The sequence below is a fragment of the Sparus aurata genome, chromosome 4, assembly GCF_900880675.1.
Source record: "Sparus aurata chromosome 4, fSpaAur1.1, whole genome shotgun sequence".
In the NCBI taxonomy this organism is placed as follows: domain Eukaryota; kingdom Metazoa; phylum Chordata; class Actinopteri; order Spariformes; family Sparidae; genus Sparus; species Sparus aurata.
In genome coordinates, this window is record NC_044190.1 from 10,035,945 (window position 1) to 10,060,147 (window position 24,203).

At 42.8% G+C, this 24,203-nt stretch overlaps 1 protein-coding gene across 4 annotated transcripts in view; it reads right to left on the reverse strand.

The window, feature by feature from the left end:
• ntrk3b (neurotrophic tyrosine kinase, receptor, type 3b) overlaps positions 1 to 24,203 on the reverse strand; it is a 189,345-nt gene that overhangs the window by 38,364 nt on the left and 126,778 nt on the right. For all 4 annotated transcript variants that reach the window (XM_030414473.1, XM_030414472.1, XM_030414471.1 and 1 more), the window contains one exon: positions 4,403 to 4,591. In XM_030414473.1, the coding sequence (XP_030270333.1) occupies positions 4,403 to 4,591 (189 nt within the window). The remainder of the gene's footprint in view (positions 1 to 4,402; positions 4,592 to 24,203) is intronic.

The window sequence follows — 24,203 nt, forward strand, 5'->3', positions numbered from 1 at the left end:
CACCTGGGCTATCCTTCTGTCGTCTGGCATGAATGATGGATCGCTGGTTTCAGAAATAGAATGGGATTTCTGTCCAATTGTCAAATAGTCCCTTTACTTACGGCCAGCTAGCTCCATTGTGTTGCTAGAGTGCTCAGCAGTCGTGTGTCTTTGTCTAAGGGACGTCTTTAGTGCCAAAACATTGAAGGAGTACCATCATCCAGATTGTTGCCACTGTTTAAACTGGATCTTCACTTCGACGCTGAGGAATTTACTCGAGCTAACAAGAGCTAACAAGATAGCCTAGCTAATAGGATGACTAGCTGCCTAGTGACTAGTGTCTGGGCTGTATAGATTATGATCATTTGCTTTTGTGTGACGTGACTGGAGGCAATTTATCAGATCACATGCATCTGAGTCTGGAGCCAGAAAAGGCTTCATACTACTGTTTTCACACAGGTAGTAGCGCTCCCCAAGAGCTGCAAACACACTTTAATGTGGGAAATTGGTGGCGCTACCCTTTAAGGAGAAGTTTTAATGTAGAGCAGCTGATCTTGTGCTATACAGAGTCTGACTGTTAATGGCTCCATACCACAACATCTATATATAGAGATAGAATTGTGATTGACTTCCTTTTGAGGATAGCGTGTCCCTAAGCTCACCCTCACTGTTATTGCTGGATTAAAGTTTTAGCATTAAGTACACTTAAGCACTAAGTACTTTACACTTGCTGCTCAGGGGAGGTTCTTTATAAGTCTAGCAACACAAAATAGTTATATTTGCCATCTTAGAGGAGAAGCATGCTACCACCCTGAGCTGAGAGTCCCGACAGATACAGTATAAAAATGTCTCAGTGAAGGCAGAAAAGGACTTTACTTTGGCATAATGTTGATATTCATGGTTGGTTTAATTCTGCTGCAGTGTGGGGCTGGGAATGGAAATGAACTATTTTAATTACAGTGCTGACCTGTCAACACTCGTGAAAATGTGTTACACTTTAACGAGCAGCTCTCTGGTCCAGTGTTAGTGCTAAAACAGAATGTGTCATATGTTTTTGTACTCCCTATGCTTTCATTACCTATACTGGTCAGTCTAAGCTTACAGTAGCACGAGCCAAGAAATGTGGGGAAATGTTAATATCTTAATAGACTCTAGCTTGTATTTAGCCTCTTTCCACCTTTCAGCTTGCAAAAGGTTTGCAAACCAATTAAACGTGTTTGCAGAAGCAAACATTTCTAATTTACTCTTTAATGTATTTTCGTCTGGAGGTTTGTCTGATTGGATCTTCAGTGAATTCTAATGGGGGTTTCAGTCTATCTGGATATAGTTTTCATAGGGCTGCACCTGGCGTCGACAAGCATCTTCTTTAGAGCTCAAAGTTTCTATTTGGCTCCTTTCTGTGCTCAGCTGAAAGGAGCTCATCTTGGACTTGAGTAACAAATTAAAGTGGGTTGTTTGCATTCACAACCGGCTAGCCTGCGTGCTGTTCTGCTTCAAACTATAATTCATGGAATCACAGCCTGGGAACATGATAACTGCCTTTCAATCAATCTGCTCTGCATTTCCATTCATTTGCGGAGCTTTCAAGCTGCCAAATTACTCACTCCTTGTCACTGCTGGAAACATTTTAATCTTCAGAAACATCACCTTGAGCATAATTGCGTCTCTGTCACACTAAAGTATAAGGGACAGAATGGGGGTTTGACCGAGCTGTGCCCACATGTGATATCCCTAATAACATGGGTACAATAAAAGGCTATGCGTTTTACTCCAACATCAAAAGCTATTGTCTATATTTGGCCGGCGGGATGTGACAAATCCGTAATTAAAATAGCAAGCTGACTGATAAAACAAAGCCACTTGCTGGGAGAAGCGAACGCAGTGAGATACAGATCTGCCATTAGGCTAAAGAATTGTCCTTTGCCTTTTCTGCCCTTATCTCCTTAATGCGGCTACATTTCCCCAGGATTGGCCTTTTACAGCTGAAAAACAAAAAAAAAAGCTGAACTCAACAAACGTCCCGATCAGTCACGGCTCGCCTGTTTACCGCAGCGAACGTTGAGGCCACCGGTTCACCCGGAAGAAGAACCAATCGTATGACGCCACTTCAGGTTTTTTAAATTGCCATCAGAACGACAACCGTGCTCACACGTTGCTCACAATGCCCCCAATCTCTCTGTTTACAACTGCTTGTGTACAGGTTCAGCTGGAGGGCAGCCACAATTGGATCATTTTTACGTTATTTGTTGGTGTTTTTTCCCCACAGTGAGGGAGTGACAGCAGCACTTCTGCTGTTTTCCCTGACAGCCAAGACACTGTGAGCTCGGGCTTTACTCTGCAGCTATTAAACTGATGGTTCAATATATATATATTTCACCAGGATTGACTTGAAGATCAACCACTCATGAATAATACATCTGGTACGGCGCACTGGAATCACTGGCGTGAGCTCTGCAGCAACCGATTTCCCGTTGCATGCAGCTGTTTTAACAGAAGCCAGCGTGGCAGAGAGCAGCAACAGACTGCTCCTCTTCCAGCACTTTACTGTTATTGTTGGAGCTGCTTTCAAAATGCACAGCGGCCGACAGCTGGGAACACCATAAATTACCCAGACGACTCGTGGTGGGAGCGGACTGGGACTGACTCGCACGTTAGGGACCTTCTGACGGACATTGGTAAGGAGAGGTGTGGGTGTGTTTAAATTTATGTGTGCTGAACGGGACTAGGGAGCGGTGTCTGTGTGTGTGTGTGTCTGTGTGTGTGTGTGTGTGTGTGTGTGTGTGTGTGTGTGTGTGTGTGTGTGTGCGTGTGAGAGAGAGAGACACCCTGGCAGCCACCTATACTCCTGCAGGAGAAGCTTTCAAGTAAATGAATGAATATATTATGGATTGGAGCATCGATAAAGCAGCCACACTGTATCTGAAGCAGAGTGAAGCTCTTTGGTTGACGTGAAGCTGCAGGACGATCGGGCTGAGCGAGGCCAGCAGGACAATAGGCACCCCAGGGGCCCAAGGGCACCCGAGGGACTACTGGCTGGAGACACAAATCAAAGCATGTAGCGGGAGTGGAGGAAAGTCTACGCTTACGTGCACATACATGTGCACCCACTCATTTGCACTCTCATACACCTACACACATACTGTGAATATACACATGGATACACAGACATTTCTATTCCCTGCTTGCGTATCCTGAGGGCAAAGAATACATTCATATTCAGCCAACGATCGGCAGAGGCAGAAGCCGTTCGGAGCCATTTTGTTTCTCCAGCCGATGGCAGAAAGCTGTGGCCATTACGACCTCGTGATGAATTCAGGGTTCATTTCCTACAGCTTCTTTCTTTTTTACGCACGCACATAGAATTACATCTAAAAAAAGATGAAGCGCGCAGCGTTCGGAGAGTGGGAGGACATCATGCACAGCCATGGTCCTGACTTTCAATCCCAGGTGCGCTGTAATTGGGGGGGGGAGAAGTTTCATTTGCGCCCACTGTCATTTATTCATTAGCTCGCAATCTGATCTCCTGTGTGAGGCTTGAGATGTTATAAATCAGTCACCGGCTGGCCATTAACAATTCATGTGATTCATAATACATAAGAGCCGTCATTTATTTATTTATCACCTCTAAATGGGATTTCCTTCCCTCTCATTGGCTCCAGCTCATAAGTCAACTTGTGTTAGCCTGACTGACGGCCATTTTGAGAGCGAGCCGAGATGTAAACAATGCAGATGGAAGCTGAGAGGGGACCGGGACGGCCTGATGTGGCGTGCTGCTGTTCACACAGGAGGAAGAGAGTCTGCCCCTCAATAGAATCCGTCCGGTTTGACTGGCATCGTCTGGAAGGAGAGCAGCAGGCGCCAGGCTACGGCTGGCTGCCGGCACAGTTGTTTTCTGATCATTCTCTTGAGCAGTTGATGTAATTGTGAGTAATTAGGCCTTAAAGTGGTCTTGTCTTTCCCCCAACCTGGAACATGAGTCTCAAGGGAGAGGGAGGCAGAGAGAGAGGGGAGCTGTCTGAACACCAGTAGATGGTATTCAGAAGGCTGCTTTTGTCTAAACAGATCCTATACGAAGAGACTGGAACTGTGCCACCAGATGCCAACAGCATATGATGATGACACTAAATTATACTATTGGCCCGAGGGTCCCAGCACTTCTCATTGTAAAGACAAACAGCAAATTATAACAGCTTTGCGGTGCTTGCAGCTAGCCTCGTAAAGACGCGGCGTTTGATGTCAGGCTCTCTGACCAGATGCTGCATTTTTCTTTACAGTACATTACATTCTGTAATGCTACAGTTTTAGTGTACTTAGCCTCATGCTTATGGTTCAAGGGTCCTTTTGTGTGTCCATAAAGGAAGGTCAGACCGTTTGTTATAAGTGTCACCAGCAGTAATGAGTTAGAAACTTTACAAAGACTCACGGGTGGCTGGCTTGTTGCAGTTGTGTCCGTGTCTGAAGTACTGAGGATTCTCCACCACGGGGATGCGAGTCATTCCTATGACCACGGCATCGGGACCCGCGTCCAGAGTACAGGGGGTAATAATCCCATGGTTGACATGATGAAGAGGGCTGGCAGAGTCTTCCTCGCCACTGATCACAGCTACAGGACCTGGAATGAAAAGAGAGGGGCGATGAGTGAAAGTGTGGCGCTCAAGTCGTCGGACCTTTACGTAATACTTGTTACATATGAGAACACGCTGAAATATAACTCAACCGCCTGAGGAATCGCACGTGTAAGTCATGCAGTTCAGCTCCCCCTCCACTTGAAACCAGTTTGTATTATTGTTACATCAGTGTGATGTTACAGCTCCACTGTGCAGCAGCATGATATATGTGCAGAACTCGACACCACAGGGCTGTTTTCACATTCATCTGCTGAAGGAGGAAAGTATTTTATATGTCTTCAAACCCGTCCAGAGGGGATCTTTAACTAATAGTCCGTGAGCCAGCAGCTTAATCAAATGACATATGGGAGACCATTGTGAAGGTGGATGGTGTGTTTGCAGTTGTCAGCCACAGGCCAGAGAAAATAGGTCGCAGTGCTCACAGTTACTGTAAATGTGAACGTGGAAAGGTGTGCAATTACCCGTTATAACTAAGATTCAAAATCAAAGTATGGAAAATTGGATCTACGCTGGTTTCCACATATAGAAATTGGGTAAAAACTACAAAAATGAATGTAGTTATTGTAATGCAGTTACCTTAGTTTGATTGATTTAGATAGGGATGTTTGGAATGGATGTTGTGTGGCAGATAACAACAACCAATGATCACCTCGTTCTCATGGATGATGCAGGTAACATAAACAATTATTTCATTTTGGTATTAAAAATAGAAACCCTAACCATCAGCGCTCATTAAAGGTCGCTTTTGTTGTTTGCTTTTGATCCGCCTGTCTCCATATCTGTTTTGGGTTTCATTCCAGAGTGGTTTGGATGTGTTCTCACCTCCTCCAGTGTAAATGACACCTGCGGATGATTTTAATAATTCATAGCTCTAATGAGATTTGCTGTCAATAGTCGTAGATTTGTGGAACGCTTGTGAACACATGTTGGAAATTACAATTGTGACCTCTTCCTCTTACACGAAAAAAGAACATGTTTGGCTCTAGTTTACACCGCAGCAGTTTGAAATATGCCCGAATATTATCAACTCTATTTATTGGCTCAATACCGGTAAATAGCTGAAAATATTTCTTTTCAATAACAGTCTGACATATTTCCTTCGCCCTCTAGATTTACATTTGATGGACGGTCATCAGACAATTCTTTTGTCCAGTTTTGACATGAGAGACAAAATAAATGTGATTTCATCCTGTTAAAACCTTTTCATCTTTTGATAAACACAAACTGTTTTATCAGAAGATGAAAAGGTGACACAGAAAGTTGGTATATTTCCTGAGCCAAATGCTTTGTTCTGATTCACAAAGTGGCGTCAAAATCCAATGTCACATTTGTCAAATGCACGATAGTATGAGTATGTTTGTTTGCTTAATTTTACAAGCAGCTATTTTGATAATTGATTTGCTGTTTCAGTAATTTTTCTCAAGCAAACATGCCTTTTTTCTGTCATAATTTGATCCTTTCATTGTGATATAAAGTCTATAAATATCTATAAATCTGTTAAAACAGGCAATTAGAATATGTCACCTCAGGTTCTGGAATATGCTCATCATGATTTTTCTCTACTTTCCGACATTTACAGACAAAGCAGCTCATTTATAATCGCTGAAAGTAATTTGCAGATCAGTCAATAACAATAATATTGAACTGGGGCCTCAGTTTATTCACTGATTTATCAAAACATCCTTCCATCCATTCTTTGTTTCAGTATACAAAATGAGTCACTACATGGAAATGTCTGTTTACATTGAAAGCATTCTCTGGTAGATCTCTGCTGGTTGAATTTACGGCGTCATAAAGCAAAGTCCTGTCAACCAACAGTCATTTCCTCTCCTTTCCTTTGCTAACGGTGACAAAAAGAGTTCCAGACATGATTTACTGTCAGCAGACGCGATCCCACTTCCTGTTTCTATCACTGCTGTGTCAAAATCAACATGACAACTGTAATCTTCAGAGGGAAGGGGGGCACGACAGGGGGACGGGAGCCGGTAAGTGAATATAAAGTCAACAGTAGCTGATTCAGTGGAGCTGTGACAGTGAATCTGTTTACCCACAATGCTGAGTCTCTCGCTCACCTTGACAACACTGTAAATAGTAATCAAGACCCAGTCATACTAAATTACATACCCTGAGCCGCAGGGGGGGGGGTTGGGTGTGATGAAGTGACACATGTGAGCAGCAATTTATTTACAACATTTGCCCCTATGCAGGGTTTTCATACCTGAGCACCTGTTTTATTGGAGAGATGTGCAGAGCAGAGCAGAGCAGAGCAGAGCAGAGCAGAGCAGAGCCTCCGGGGAGGATAAGTAGCACCCTACAGCCCTGAATCTGTGCTGATGCCTCGGACCATTCACTACACAGCACCGGTGCAGAGATATATTGACAGTATACTGCTCCAAATATCACTACACTTATAATACAAATATGACACAGAATGGGTCACGCTCTTTAAAAAATGAGAAAAGATAGCCCAAAAAGATGCAGGTCTTATATTCCTCTTTTGAATACATCATGAAAACCCATCTGACCAGACTGCAGATGCAGATCGATGAGGCCTCGGGTAACGCCTGGCACCGCTCCAAACCACAGCACACACAACCACACAAAAACCTCCGGCTTGATTCTCGGGGAGATGAAGGTGTTCCAGAGATGAAGAGGAAATTGGACTTCTTGACTTCAGAACATCCTAAAAATTGCATTTATGTTACCTGAGTGATGAAAAGACCCAACGGCCTGTGAGAGGGGTTTTATCATCTCAGACGTTGCCTGTGCACTGAATGGAATTCAGCACCGGACATTTCCCCCCGAAACATCTATCTGAGAGCAAAGTTCCTCTCTATTAAACCAACTTTGATTTATTCAGGAGAACTGGAAAATGAAATGAGCTAACTTTCGGCTATTTTTCAATTCTTTTCATATCTCGTCCCTTTCACAACTTTCTGTGGTAATGCGGTTCATACAGACGGTAAAATCAGCCATGAACTGTGTCTAATTTGGACCTTGACTAAGGACTGTCTGTGGTTTTTCGTTTCTAATTTCTGTTATTCATCTAGTTACTGCAATCTTATAACACGAGAAGTTTAATAACAAATATATAAACATCCACCTCTGTATATTAACATATTACACTGTATAGATTCTTATGCTTATCTTTATTCATTTAACCCTAATCCCGTTTCAGTAAAGAAAGGCAACGGCAATAGTAGTTTGTTTTTAGTTTGCACTTCCTACATAATTTGCTTTCTTGCCAATATTTAGATGAGAAGATTGAAACGACCCCTCATGTATGTGTGAGTAGTTTTTTTACCCGACAATGAGTGAGGCCAAACAGATCGTGGTAAGCAGTGTGATGATCATCAAACTTTCTGGACTGTTGTTATGTTAAATTATGGTGGAATGACTCACAATTTATGAACGCTCAAAAACAGAGCAGTGACCTGTAAACGCCCGGTCGGTTGTCACAAGTTTAATGGGACTGGAAATGACTCTGAATGCAGCGCAGTGTTTGTGTCTCTGTGCTGATCTTTGCTCTGATTTGGGTGTTCATACTTGTGTGAAAAAAAACAAAACAGAACGTTCTGCACACCATCGATCAATTTTGCTCTCTCATTCAGATGATTCAGCCCTTAGTCCTGAATCCAAGGACATAGAATTCAGTTCATCATCTGACTCAACTAGTCATTTAAGACTTTAAGTCAAGGAATTTCTTACCTGCATCATATTAAAAGTTAAAATCATTTTTTAAAAGGCTGAATCTTGTGAGAAAGAACATATGTATTTTTTTTATCTGGGCGTTTTGTTAACCTTAAGCCTTAACTCTAATCGTTGTAAAATATCTGACTGAGCATTGGCCTTAAGGAAGCCACACTTCCACAGGATGACGAGATAAGTGCAGCGAGTCATGGTCAGAGGGGCTTGACAGACTGGTTCTTTGGTCAGGCTGCGATCCTTCTGCCTCTGTTTGACCTTTACAGCTGTGTTGCATTCACAACATCTTTTGAAAACGGTAGTAAAAAATGATGACAGCAGTCTAACAGACATTGTTAGTTGCCTTGTTACCACCACATTTTTCGTAGTTGAGCCTGTCGTAAAACAAGTATACAGTCACATACTCTCATGTCTGCACAGTAAGTATGAGGCTACAGCCAGCAGCCAATCAGCTGAGCTTAGCACAATGATGGGAAATTAGGTAATATAACTAGCTTGTAGTAACATGTGTTGGTGTCATGGTTTAAGTTTTTGGTTTAGTTATTTCCTCTTTTATTCTGGTAGATGTATCTTAATGTGCCATGTTTTACTTTCCACTTCCTGTGTTTGTATTTTTTTTCCCACTGTATTTGATCGTCCTCTTTGTCAGTACGTCTGTTTTTGTCCTCTTGGCAGTCCTGTGTTTCTCATCTGCTCCCTGGTTCTGTCCTATCTCTGTTCTTTCCTGCGTTAGCTTCCTGTGTCCTCGTGCTTTCATGGTTAGTACTAAGTTTGTCTTTTTGGTGCTCTTGGATTGTTGCGTCCTGTCTTGTGTTTGGGTTGTTTGTTGCCTAACCTTAACAGTAGGCAGATGTGTTTTTGCCTTTTGAACAGAACAAGACTATTCAGTTCCTATTGTTTTCATTCTTTGTGCTAAGCTAAGCTAATCAGCTACTAATATCAGTTTCTTATTTATCGTGCAGAACTGATGTTCTCATCTCACTCTCTGCATCGCTATTAACTAAATAAGTGAAATGTCAAACCTTTGACAACAACAGAACACACCGTGTCAAGTCAAGTTGTCTAAATAACTCAAGTCTTTCATTTTTATTATATAAAATGAAACACGTTTTCAGCCTCGTGCACATCTGAGTCTCACACAAGTTGGCAAGAATGCAATTGATCATCAAAGGACATGGCACCACCACGGGCAAGGAATCTTTCATTTAACATGTTCAGAGTAACAGAAACCAGTTTGTCCAGGGACTCCTTCTGGAGTCTTAGATCATTGTGGCGTGCTGTCGTTTGAAGATTAGTTAAATCTCATTGCTCACATCCTTCTGTACTTTGCCAGCTAATATGTTTCTTCAGCACACATCCTTTGACTTTTCTGTAGGAAATATGTCACTGCAGCCGAAATCCCCCCATTATTTTCAGGAGGCCTGTCATTCCTGTCGGCATCATTCAGTGTACCTTCACCTAACACTGTGACATCCCAGTGCAGAGAATGTTTTATGTTTGTGTTGGGTGCAGATCTCAGGTGCATTAGCTAATTCAGCCAAATCAATTGATCAAGTGTGACATTTGCATCATCTGTTTCTCTGAGTTTAGAAGTCAATCTAATTTAGCCGACAGGAGCAGAGACAGAGCCGCCTTCCCTCCTGGGTTTAAAAATGGACTCTGTCATTAAGGTATTGTACCAGTGGTACATCTGCGGTTTGTGCCTCCGTGATGAATTAAAAGAGCATGCAAACCTTTGAACCTGCCACCGTTCATACACAAGTACACTTTTATCTCCAGGCTTTTTCACCATCATAAGCACAATCACAGCCATTTATGAATACATTCCTTTTAACAATACTTAAAAAAAACTTGCAAATGAGACTTTGAGAATGATTTCTCCCAGAAACACCCCGACACTCACTGACTACAAAAGTCATTACATTCAGATTTATATATTAACACATTTTGCTGTTTTTGAATGACTGGACTCAGAAAATAGGTCCATTAAGGACTATCTGAGCTTTGTTCTCTAACCGTTCTGCCGCCATAAACCAGATGAGCTGACAAAAATGGTGATGTGCTTGTTTGAGTCACCTTCAGTTATTACTGTACACTCAGCAGCGAGTGGAGCAGCGACTGCTTTGTAGACTTTCTTTTGCCCTAGGTTTTGCCTCTGATGCCACATGCAGCAGCTGCCCTATCTGTCTTATTGGTGAAGGACGTTGGGGTTGTATGTAGCCTGAAAAGAATTTGTGCCGACACTAATCTGGGCTGAAGAAAGGTCTCACCACGTACTTCAGAGTGTTCAGCAGAAATTTGTTCTGTTCATTTTGACATTTTACAGTTTGAAATGTAAAATCTTAAGCCTTGAACACACACACAGGGGTCAAACTAAAATGTCAAAGTACACGTCAAATAAAAAATATGAAATAGATGGTTTTGTTGTTTTAGGTTACTTTTATCAGGCTGTTTGTTTTGGTTTAAAGTAGTTATTAGATGCTATGAAAAGGAGCTGTGACATCATGATTGACAGCTGAGCACTGCTCGTGATAGAGTCGGGTGGGTGTATGGGCGGCAAACTCGATACCGCGGCTTCAGCGCCCCGATCGCTATTGGCTCCAGATGACATCACCAGTGCAAGACGATATTTTGCCTTAATCTTTACACAGTGGGAGGAAAAAGAATCCATCTTCATGTCAATATTCAAAACCAGCTAAAAACACATGACCCATTGCTCTTGTTGACCTTTTCCTTCAGTTCCATGCAAATACATTAGCACACACACTGCAGGTTGTTTTGTGTCTATCCCCCCACACACACACTGTCCTGTGGCTGTAAATACTTACACGCTCAGTGCAAATTAATGCACCATTTACTCCTTTTTAATCCTGTCTTACCTTTCTTTATACATGATTAAAGTATATAAGCAACCTTATAACCTTTTTTTACTTTTATATCTTCAGAAGGCACCAATGGACTCAGATTTGAGTCCCACTAACAGGATGGGGAAAACAGTCAGTACTGAGATGGACGAACGCACATTTGGGATTTTCAAGAGATATAAACGTAAAACATCACTAGTCCTGTCTTTAAAACTGCTGTTGTTACTTTTTTGTCCACAAGTTGGGCTGCTGTGACAAACTGGACCGCATTGACCTGGTCTGGTTTTGGGTGCTTTGCATCAATGACAGTGTGTGTCCTTGTTTTATGCACAATTCTCCCCAATGGTGACATTAGATGTTGTTATTGTGTCCATTTATCACGTTTCCTCCTCTCTCTCTTCCACCAGAGCTATTTTTTACAACAGCCTTTGGGTTTCTCAGGTCTCACCTGCCCAATTTATTTATTCCAGCTCTCATTTCTTTGTTCACTCTGTTTTTATTATCATAATTGTTATAGTAAATATACCACACCAGACTATAAACCAGCAGGGGTGTTTTGTCAGTTGAGCCACCAGATTTTTTTGTTTCTCTGCTTCCGAAGTGAGCACTTGAAGGTGATTCTCAGGACAAAAAAAAAAAAAAAAACAGCGGGTGACTCTGTAGGGTTTTTCCTGTGGTCAGGAATAAATTGTGCAGAGTATGATTGCTTCCGTTCCACCTCCTTGTGGTAATTATCACACAGATTCCTTTCAAAGGTTGTTAATTAGGACTGGAATTAACTTGAGGACATGTAAAATGAACAAGAGAACACAGGAAGGATAACTCACAGAGGCAAAGCCCCACTTCTAGTTCACGATGGATTTGAAACAAATTAAATCCGTACGTGGAAAGGGTCGCAAACAGTGTCATAAAGGCAAACATCTTTCTTGTGATGAAGGGAACACAAAGAGTCTGCGAGACACAAATATTAACCAGCTGTCATATAGCGATTAAAGCTCTGTTGATATATCTATCAGAGACAGTACTGCTATTCCGTGCTGTGGATTCACTGCTGCGTTGTTGTAATGGAAACCATCATGTACATACATACACACATTTTTGTTGCTAAAATGAACCACCTCGAGCGCAATCATGACGCTGTGATTGCTAGCTTAGAGGCAGCAAATGTGCAAATCGACACAGCGCGTGCAGCAGTGGTGCTATAAAAAGGCCAGCTAATCGCCAAATGCCACTATCGTTTGAAGAAGCCTCGAGGTTATGGATGACAACTCCCCTCGCTGCGCTGAAGAAGATATGTAAAAAGCTCTTCTGACAAACGGCCTCAACCTGCTCCCTGAACCTCCCACTCACAGATGAGCGTGGTGAACATGTGACAGGCATGCAGGCCGGCGGCAAACCCACACTAACCCCATTTCTCACGCTATCGAAATAGCAGCGTCTGTGGATGGATACACCACTGGACTGAGTGCTGTTCCCTCCCCGGTTGATGGTGACTGTCTGCGGCGAATATCGAGCGCCAGGACAGCGAAGGTTTTTGCTTCTCTGAGATGTAGGCTATCGACAATTTACAGTTGCCCCACACAGCTTGATGTGCTCTCCCTTTATTGTGGCATAAACAATGCACAGCACTGAGGGGAAGGACGGCCAAGTCGAGACAGAAATAAACATGCGTTTGAAATGTGCTGTAAACCTATCACTCAGCATCTGAAGCCACTTGCACGTCCTCTGAAATCAAGCATCTACACCATGCCGAGCATTATCTGCAATGACACAGGACTGAACCAATTACAGTCTGAGTTGCTGTATATCTCGTGGTCGTGATGCCCAGAATGATAATAAAACAAAACACTGAGATTGTTATTCCGTCTCTGTTCCCACAGTGCCCTATCAGCTTTTATATCTTTGACAACACATTACCCTGTAAGCTCCCTGAAGACAGACAAAGCAATTTTACACAAGTCAGAAAAGTGATGGGAAATGACATCATGCAACAGTCGAGCTGTCCCGAGTCTGTTGCTTGATTTATGACTACGACAGAGTCAGGATCTTTACCAAAACTGGGACCTACATTTTATTACCTGTTATGCGCTCCAACACAAATTGAAAACAAAAACATACAGCAATTTGAGAATATATTCAGAGCCACACAAGTCTCCACTCTGGGGTTTCATTCTTCACTCACAGGCAATGCTATCAGAAAGGGCCAAATGAAAAGCTTGTGGTGGCTTTGTAAGGGAAACTAGTTTGCATCGTTAACTCAGCAGTAAAAGGCGTCGGCGCATGCATACACACAAATAGTACAAACATGTGCACAGCGGCAGCCACAAACTGGATGGCTATATTTCTTATCGTGGCATTAGAATATGAAACGCTTCCCCAACGTCGAGCATCTGGCGGAGTTTGCATGTAAATCACAAAGGGGAGCCACATTCAGCCGCTGCAGCCCACAAAGCGGCTTGATGATTGTGCACATCAGTGCTGCGGGTGAAGCCGCTGCATGCTAATGTGGCCCACAATCCCACTGGGATGCAACAAGTGTTTTCTCGGTGATGGTGGGGGGGGAAGGAGTAAATTATTAGTCAGGGCTGATAAGATATGGTGTCTTTATTTTGATAAGTTCAGGTGGAACAAGGTTAAAATTTGGTTTGGGTTCACTTAACAGACATATATCACCAAACTGAATCAGTTCAAAGGATTGAACCTGAATGATTCCCTATTTATAAATATTTATGACTGGCTCGGTAGCTAGACAGACAGCTACTTCATTGTGCTCCCAGGAGAAAAAAATGTTTTCACAGTCTGCACATGGAACATGAACAGGGTGCAGCTGAGCACCTAAAAAGGCAAAAAGGAAGCTGAAACCCAAACCAGTGTCTGGAAAATTCTGATTGTATCAGTATCAGTGTACCTCTTACTGTTATGGCTATATATATATAAGCTACCAGAGGAACACGGGTCTGAGACTACAGCTCTGTGAGCCTGTACCGGTGGCACGGCTGGGCTTGTAGCTCAATGCTAACCTTAGAAGCTAACATGATCACAATGACTTTGTGCATTTGCTTATGTAATGAGTGACACTTAGCCTTTCCTCAATCTTAACATGACATGCGATCACTTGCTTATCAGCGTGAGGATTATTTAAGAAGAAGACGCAGAATATTTATTTGATCACTTATCATACAATGCACAAAATAAGCCCCTTTCACAAATACACTGTGAATCTGGATTTATGCAGAAATGCGATCGTCAAAGATCTTCTTAACATCTGCCCGGATTACTTCCCTGCTCTGTCTCTCATGCTTCCATATGGCCCGTTCACGGTGCTGAGACACAGAGCTAAAATGCTGCAGCTTTCTTTCTACAGTGAGGACTTGGTGCACTGAGTGTAGCTGCTTCCTACTTCCTACTCTAATTTACTTTCCACTCTTTCATTTATATTATATACATCCAAATACATATAGTGATGATATCAATGCAGAAATAGCCACCGTCAGTTACAGGGCAGTCTGTAGTCTCCTACGCTGGCAGAGCCGATCGCCTGAACGCGTCTGACATGGACATCTCCTGTTGTGTGCTGTATGTGTGAATAAGAAAATGCGGAAAATATCCTGATATGATTCTCTGTATTGTCTGGAGTTCATATGCGAAAGGGGTGAAAGTGAAACTGGTGCTCTGTATTTAACCCATCAGGAGGAAGCAGAGGAAATGTACGCCCCCCGGGGACAAACTCCAGATCTGAGGCTTTGCTTTCTTGCTGTGAGGCAACGGTGTTAACCACTGAAGACTGACTGTTCGTAACACGTTTCATGCTCACCCATCCAATATTCATCAAGCCACTTTACTCAAAACCCAAACTGTCAAGCTTATAGTGGCAAAATGGCTGATAGAAAGAGTACGTGAGCTCCATCCTTCGTGGACCATAAAGGTCTACACATATCTTGGTAATACACCCAATAGTTGATTGTCACATTTACTGCAGTACAAAACAGAAAGTCCAGCTGAGCTTAATCAGAATGTCATTAGTTTTGCATTAAATACTAAAAAAGTAAAAATGTTTGCCCTGATTATGGTGCTGATAAAAAGTCAAGATTGCTGATGTTCATCTTGAGGAATATTTGTACCAAACATCCACGGCAATCCGTCCAGTAGTTCCACAACTGATTGCACTGGAGAAAAGGTCAAGGGATCGCCAAAGTCATTAGGAAATCATCTGGGGACCCTGATTATGTGTACCAATGTTATTTTCTAGCAATCCATTCTGCTGTAAAGGAGACATTTTACTAAAAAAACAACCTTGGCAATAGAATGGTGGTGACAGACGAATTGTCACCAGAGTTCCTCGAGTTCACCCTTTGGGAACATGCATTCTTTTGAAACTCATCTGATAATTGTTGAGATGTTTTCCAGGGGCGGACAGGCCGACGTAGCCATCCCGTTGGCGTGACTTAAAGAACATTGTCCCAGGAAGTGAGCCTTTGACTATTGTGTTGCCGAAGGAAACGAGGCAAAGGCACTTTAGAAAGCACCAATGAAAAGCCAATTCATTTTTAATCAGAGGTGTTCCCAGCTGGTTAAGGGAACAGTGGCAAGCACTCTGTGTGGGCTTACAATTAATTGGAGGCAGCACATTAAGGACATTGTTAAGCATGTTTTCTACACTTCGGCACATTCAAGTCCCATTTCCTGAGCATTCATTTAGTCTCAGTTATACACACACACACACACACACACACACTCACACACACAATTAAATCCCTGAGCCACTGGGGGATATCAATCAATCAGGTGTCAAAGTTCTCCTTTCTCCTCTCGCGGCTCTCTCCTTCCTTTTTGCTCGTGCACTCACTTTCCTTTGTTTTCTCTCCACCATTTCTCCAATGCCTTGATTTCTTTTCAGTGGCTTTCATTGTCAGGATGTTGAACATGTTGCCAAAGTGAGTCAAAATACTCCCAATCGTACTAATAATGATCAGAAAATAAAATGGCTCCAGAATGACAGCAACAAGCAATTGATCAAAACTTAAATTCCTCCATCAGCATGTTTTACTCGAGCGGCTGCCATTTCATCATAACTTAAAAGGCATTTTAATAAGATTTAATCTCTCTGTGTCATCTCTTGCGGTCCCTGGCTCTTTCTCTTCCTCTTTGTTGTTCCTAGCCTCAGGGGTCCTGATTCCTGCCCCTGTTCTTTCAAAACCGCCTCCCTCTGTTGGAGGGCCCCCGACCAAACAGATTTGTTTGGAAGAAGAGGAGAAGGAGGCAGGGAAGTGTGTGTGTGTGTGTGTGTGTGCGGGGGGGTCATTCTAATTACACATCTTATATTACCAAGACAAATGAACGCAAATCAACCTTCACACTGCTCCGCCTAATGCCGTCTACTACATACATATTGGCCATCGTCTCTGCTCTGTTCTGTGCAGCCGTGAAGAGTGTGATCCAGCTGTGAAAGACCTGACCTGAGAGCTTGGCGGATGAACTGTTAAGCAAAATAGATAGATTTAGATACAAGATATATGTATTCATTATTTACAGAATCAACACATGATTGACTAAAATATGTATAACCAACCCTGTTTACTCTCACTATACAATATCAGCTTCTAACACCTGAAAGTTAATTTTTTTTTATGGTCATTTAAGGACACCCACAGCACTTGGTAAAGGTTAGGGGCTTAGGTTTTCGGTCTGCGACAAAATGTCATATCGAGGAAACAGAGTTTGTTACAACTATTCTCTTTTGCTCGGATGTTTCCTGAAGGACCCTACCGCCAGACAAGATTTTGAATAAAGTCTTTCACCGCTGGAATGATGGCCCTTTCATGGAACTCAGCTGTCTCTGCAGTAGATTTTTGAAATTGTTGCTACATGGCCGGAGAAAACAGAGAAAAAGGATGGTGATATTCCTTTATGTTCAAATATAGAAAACCTACCAGAGCCAGAATGCACTACGGCGGACTTTACCAATAAACCCTCCCGGTGGTACTCAATTTCTGCTTGTTTCCGCTTTGAAAGAGTACAGAGTCAGGCTGGTAACAGACAATGTCTTACAACAGCTAAACAGATCATATAAATATGACTTTGAAGAGCGTAGTCAATTCAGACTCTGCTTTCACAGTACAGTAACAATATGGCACCACTTCTGATTCATGACCTGTCTCCTTTGCAGCTAACCAGTGTGCTAAATCCAGATTATTTATAACTGGGTTCACCTTTAACATATGACATTTTCACACAAAAAGTATTGAAGCTCACCTGATTTATTTCCTTCCCCTCTGACTCGGTTTTTCACATCCCTCCCTTCAAAACCTCGTATTTTCTCTCTCCAAAATCCGAGCATACAAAGGGACGGCTCCCTCTCTCTGGGCCTCAATTCCCCCGGTTCCCTTCCGTCATCGGTCGGCCATCCATCCTCCAACGACCCCAATTTCCCTTTCTCTCATCCCATCATCCCTCTACCCTCCCATCCCTCTTACATCATAAATATCCATTTATGATGTGCAATAAAACTCTACATTTATAACCTCGTTGCCGTGGTCTTTGTTAATAAAAATATGTTTTCTGAAAACATTTCAGGCGAGAAATAGGCAGCGTGGTAACACGATCTTGGTTTATAGGCTGTCAGCTCTGCAAAGTTTGGACATTTTGATCAGATTTTGTTGAGATGCCCCTCTGTTGATCTGACTGTACTCGAAAAGCTGGAGGGCTCTGGATGCTAGCAAATCAAAGAGGAGTTTATCATTGTCCGCTGGCATATGCCACCAATACTGTAGTGATACATAGCTGGTTGAAAATCAGAGTCCCTGTTTGAGGTTCAGTTAGGGTTAAGGAGAGGTTTGAGGAACGAGATTGGCGTTACGGTTGATAAAAATGCAAACGTCCTCCATCCTTAATGAAAGTTGGACATGCTTCATTCCATTCATCATCCTGACCTCCACAGCCTTTCTTTTTGCCACGCTTCATAAAGGACACATTACATCGTGTGCTGGCACTAAATGTTTGAATTGGACTTAAATCTTTGGTGTAAAAATGAACCTGAATCGCCTGCTGCACCACAGGCAGCTTATCAACCCATAAATGTGAGCGTCTACCTGCAGGAACAAGAAAGAGCTGGCCCTCTGCTCTGCTGTGAGGTGATCTACAGCAGGCCGAGGTGACTTCAATCTTCTTTTCACCACAGCGAGGGCTTTATTTTAATAAAGACAGGATGTAGTTATACCCTCACAGTTTTTTTTTTTTTTTTATTGCAATCTTCTATCAGCAACAAAATATAATATAGCGCAGGGAGGTAATGTCAGTCCTGAATGTATGGACAGATGGATAAATACATCAAAGGATTGATGGTAATATGAGCGTCGATTCAGCTGAGGACAATGTTCTGCTCCTGTCTCACTTTGGTCTCCATCCATTACATATCTACTCTACCTGTGACACATGCTGCACCGTACAGCGAGGTTGCTCCGTGGCGAGCTGCTCCTTCGGGCGAGCACAGAGGCTCTTTAATATTTCAGTCAGACTCACAGCAGACTGATGGGCTTACAGGGGCAGCCATGCAGGGCGCATAGCCAAGGTTAGCTGTAACATCAACCTTCCTTCGTTTGAACCTGAACACTGTACAACGCCTGCAGAAAGGACGTCACTTCTCCGTGGTTTCTTTCAGCTTGGGTAAGAATTCCATATCGCATAATAATAGAATGCTCCTAATATAATACATAGCTGGTAAATTTAGGATTACTCAGCGTGGCTCTTCACTTAATGTGGATGATTCTGTGCTGTTAATGGGTCTTTACATAAGGAGTGCATATAGAGCCAATTCAGCATATAGCATGTGTGACAAACTGCAATTTTGAAGATTAAGTTAAGTATTAATTTAAGTGCTGTCCTTTTTTTGCAACAGTGTAAAATAATGTTAAAACCCACATTAAGCAGCACTTTTATCTTGTACATTTTGTGTTTTAATACTGGCCTTTTTAAAGACTATTTTATGAGCAGGAAGATGAAATTTTTTCAAACTCAACTCATCCGGGATTAGAAACATCTAAAATGTGTGATTCATTTCATCTGTTTCAGTTTACAACATGTCTTAGACATTCATTTTTTTGTCATCAAAGACGACCAATGCTTTTTCCTACATAGATTATCAAAGACTCAAAAGGTTCAAAGGTTTGTTTAATTGTCATCCTACACGTATGTAGTTGTAGTCGCTTTATGCCACACAAGAAAATGAACAAACATTTTTTTTAAGATGTAGTACAAAAGATGAGTTTAGGAGTCTTACAGCCTGATTAATGAAGCTGCTCTGTAGTCTGGCGGTACGGCAGCGAATACCTGATATCTTCTGCTAGACGGCAGCAGGCTGAACAGACTGTGGCGGCAGTGAGAGTTAAACTGTGTTCTTTATAGCAGCGTAAATGCTCCAGGAGTCTAACAGACTGAGAAAAGAGGCTGTTCTGTAGTCTGGCGGTACGGCAGCGAATACCTCTGTATCTGTATCAGATGGCAGCGGGGTGAACAGGCTGTGGCAGGAGTGGGAGAGGTTCACTAGAGAAAATGCAGCTGTTAAAAAAAAACAAAGATGCACTGAAAAAAAAAAAGAACAAGGTTCTGGGATAGATTCACAGCTTGATCGCCAAAGTTCCCGTTTGTTCTCCACATGGAAGCTTCATCGATGTTGATCTAGCAAGATGTTGTGCTGGGTGTACAAGGGCATATAGGCATTTCAAACAGAACAAACATCACATCTCCTCCGAGGGCGACCGTTGTGGGCGACGCGATGTGAAACAGAACACATCATTACCCACAGCGGGCTGTCAATCAGTGTCATGTGCATAGGGATGAAGTTGCTATATTTAACTTCCATGTGAACACATCCATGTCAATGTAAACAAGGAGAAATGTGGACTTGAGCTTGAAGATGATTTTTTTTTACCCAAATCAAACAACCAAATCACTTTTTGCGGGACCCTTCAAAGAAGCCAAAAACAATATGGGTACCATGAGGAAGACTGTTAGCACTAAATCAAGATGGGGGGGTAACAAAACTGAACTAAAAATGTAGGTCGCCTAATCCAGCTCACTGTTACTGGGGGGCACCAAGACAGAAGAAAAGGAGCAAACCAACTAAAGCAGCCAATTAAACTTCCCCTGCCCCCGACACCCACACCCACACCCCACCATCCCTCAGCAAACACTTCAAAGTGCTGCCATCAGCGAATGGCAATAAAGTGAATGAGCTGGCTGTAAATGGGCTTAGATGCTGAGGATGCTGAGGCAGGGGACTGTCAAATGGTGCTCATCACACTGAGAAAACAGTGTTCCCATGTTGTAAGAGCAAAATGGCCGTCCAGCATCTTCCACGCAGCCGCAACACCGAGTCTGGAGAAATACCCCGACAAATACAGCCGGTAACTGCAGCTTATTCAGTGAATGGACATCTCTGCTGATGGCCAACAGGGTCAATGGCTATATTTGTGAGTGCTATGAAAGGAGGGCTGCATTATTAACGCTCTGTGTCACAGTGTCCTAGAAGAAAGTGCAATCTCCCAGCAGGAGCTCTGAAATGACACCTTATCCTGACGACCAGCCTGATGACTAAATCTGAGAAAATACAGAGCTGTGTTTTTTCTTTTTTGTGTGTGAAATGGAGGGTAGGCCCAGTGTAAGCTGAGAACAGCCGGCTCCACAAGGGACGGGCAAAAGGAGAGATTCTTATTTTCCAGCTCCAGGTGACACTATTTCAAAGAACAGAATTGGGGCATCTCATTACACAAAATGCATTTCACACAAATCCCTTCCTTTACATAAAACCCTCAAGTTTCCCCTCTCTCCGCTTTTTTCGTCCTCTGTCCTCTCAGAAATATTTCTCTCTATCTCTCTCTCTCTCTCTCTTTCTCTGTTTCCCTTCCAAAGCCCAGCTGTTTTGTGTCCTGCTGGGCATTCGCAATGGGACGATTTCCACACTGATCTGAGCGCCATTTAAATAAACATCAACAGAGATGTGAGAAGGAGCCTGTGAATAACACCAGAGGCTTATCCACTTCCACAGCTTTAAAGAGGAAAGAGGAGTCATCCAGTTCCTTCATTTCTCTCTTTCTGTATGCTGTTTGAATAACCAGCATACAGCCACCGCTGCTCTGGCTGCGTCCACTTCATGTGAGCTAAAAACCCTTTCTAACCTTTTTCTGGAACGGCAGTGGATACTTCTATATCTTTTGGCTGGCGCTTGATTCAGCAAGCTGTTGTAGCTGGATGTACATCAGCATAGAGGTATAGAGTTTAACAAAAGTCCTGGTTTACTTTTGGTTTCACACTGGACATGAACTGTGATCTCCTGGGTGAAAGTCCTACGCAGACTTTGTTCCCTTAAGGCTACTTCACTTGACCTCTTCCTTTGCCACTGCAATAATTACTACACGAGGTCACAACCTTACAACAAATGTAAATGTGGGCTGTTATAAGCTGCTTTCACAGTCGACATGTATGGTGGTTTTTCTGATGATCTTTTTCCTTGTATCTGGAAAAAAAAAAAGGATTGTAATAATTGAAATAAGGAACTTCACAATGCAAGTCAGATTCAGCAAATTTGTGCAAAAGGCAGCTTCCATCCAAAGCATCCAGAGTTGCCTATGGCTCCACTTTGAAAAGTGTAGAAGACAGTGACGCATGGGTCCTGTGGATTACCACTTTAAAAGAATATATGTATAAAGATGAAAATATTTCTCTCTTATTGCCTTTCCAAAATCAATCAAAAGCATCCCCGCTGCCAGCTCAGGACCTCCACAGCCCAAGCTCACTGCATCAACTCCTCTTCATAGACCTCCCTATCCACACCACTCTCGCTTCTCTCCTCTTTTGTATTTGCATTGCTAAGCTGTTGACACCGCTTGTCATTTTGTTTCATAAGTGATAGCAATTACTATTCCAGCGCCCGGGATCAAAGAGACACCAAAAGGAGGTTTTTTCGACAGGAGAAAACACCCAACACTGTTTCCCCTCTTCTGTTTACACTGATAGAGGCTGAGGCCTATGAGGCAGAGCTGTGACTGACAGAATGGGAATACACCTCCTGTTTTTAATCCCAGAGAAGGGGGAGAGATGAGGGGAAGGGCGGGAGGAAAGGAAAGGAAACGAGAAGAGAGGTTTCTATAGAGGGCAAAGTGTACCATTAACCAGGAGGCTCCCTCTTGCTTACAATGGATTAGTCTTATTACTGATTCTTTTTTTCAGGTCTGTGAAAGCTGGAGGCAGTGAACCGAGAAACAATTACACTAATCATAATGAGACAGTGAGGCCTTGACTTCAAATAACGAGCCTCTTCCAGACATTATCTTTGCTAAAATACAAAATTTAATCCCACCACATCATCTACAGTATATGTTGCTCCTTTGGGATCATCAACATAGGGCCCTAGCAACACAGGACTTTGCAAACATAACTTTGGGAACATAGGACCTCGGGAACAAAGGGACTTTGGGAACATAAGGTCCCTGGGTGAGCCCATGTGCAGAACTGGGGAACAATAGGAACCTGCAACAAAGGACCCATTAGGTGCCATATGGATTTAGGGAGCTTAAGACCATGGGAACGTATCAATGACTCAATCCATATGATAGTTAAAAACAAAACTTAAATGCTAAGCTCATACAAGTGCTGAGAGAAAAGCGAGAAAAGCTCCGTGGGCATCTCTGGAGCCAACCTGCCAGGTTGGTTATAAAGAGACTAATCAGCAAATCCATCTTGGAGCCCTTATTAAAAATATGCTATAATCACCTAAAAAACAGTGGCCTCGTGACATTTTCTTTGATTTGGCATTGCACTGCAGTGGCTTGAAAAAAAGGTTCCTCCGTTCGTGACCTCCCGCTGGAGACTTAACATGTCAGACACGTCTAATGGCCAAATGGTGAACCTTTGAGCAAAACGATTCTTATTTTCCCTTTCCAGGCTTTTTTACTTGATTAATTAAAAGGAAGGAACCTGCAGGCTGCAGATATTAATTAGTTCCCGATAAAAAAAGCACATTTTCACACCATAAATCATCTCACTACTTAGAAGCAGCTGCTATATGGGGAGTGTCTGCTGTGGATTCTTGATCTAATATTTCAGCCGATAAGCTCCTGTGTGGGGGAAAGATTCTCAACCAGTACCCACGTGAGACCTATAACAATTTGTGATGATGTCCAGCATCCCAGTTAACTGTGATAGCGATGCCCTTTCCTGGTGAACAAACCCTTTTAATTCAGGCTAACAAGCAGGGGTATCAGTTCCAAAAAGCCTAATTTGAGTCATTTGCAATGCTGATGATGTAGGAATCGAGCCATGTTCTACTGTTGACGTGCCAGAGACTTTAAATAAGGGCATGTGCTCATAGCCTTAAATGTAAATGGACCTGGCTACGATGCTTGTACTTGTTTTGTAGGATTAATCTGCAGCATGGTGATGAGCCCAGTCAAACAATGTGCATCGCCTCCCCTCTCCTCCCAGGACAATTCTCCCTGACACTCAGAGGACAGCTTCCTGGCCCTCCTCCTTTCACTGTAATGGAGGTCGGATGCTGCTTTTTCCGCATTTCTGCCCACATTAGCATCTCTAGTTAATTGGCACCATTTGCTCAATGGCATCGCTTGAGTTTGTAAATTACTTTTACAATTGTCACTAATTATCAAGCTCGATGAGTGGAATTGGCGCGATTGGTCCCCAGTGGAGCAGAAACACAACAGGCGGAGGAAGGATTAAGACTCTGGGGGCAACAAGGGGAGCTGGCTAGCTGAGAAATACAGTAGTGCTTTATGCTAATCAGCAGAGGATTACATACAGATGGAGCTACTGTAGCAGCCTCTCCCTGCCGCATGCTTGAACTACTGATGCACTTTGGCTGCTTCCTCAAGAGAGATTCAACTTTGTTTTTTCATGCCTCTGTTTTTGCATCATCTTCATTTGCGAGTTACAAGGAATTGTTTGCTGAGAAGCTGGTTGAGAGAGTTTTACGTAACACATTTGTAGCGACTAATGCACAAAAGAGAAAGCCTAAATA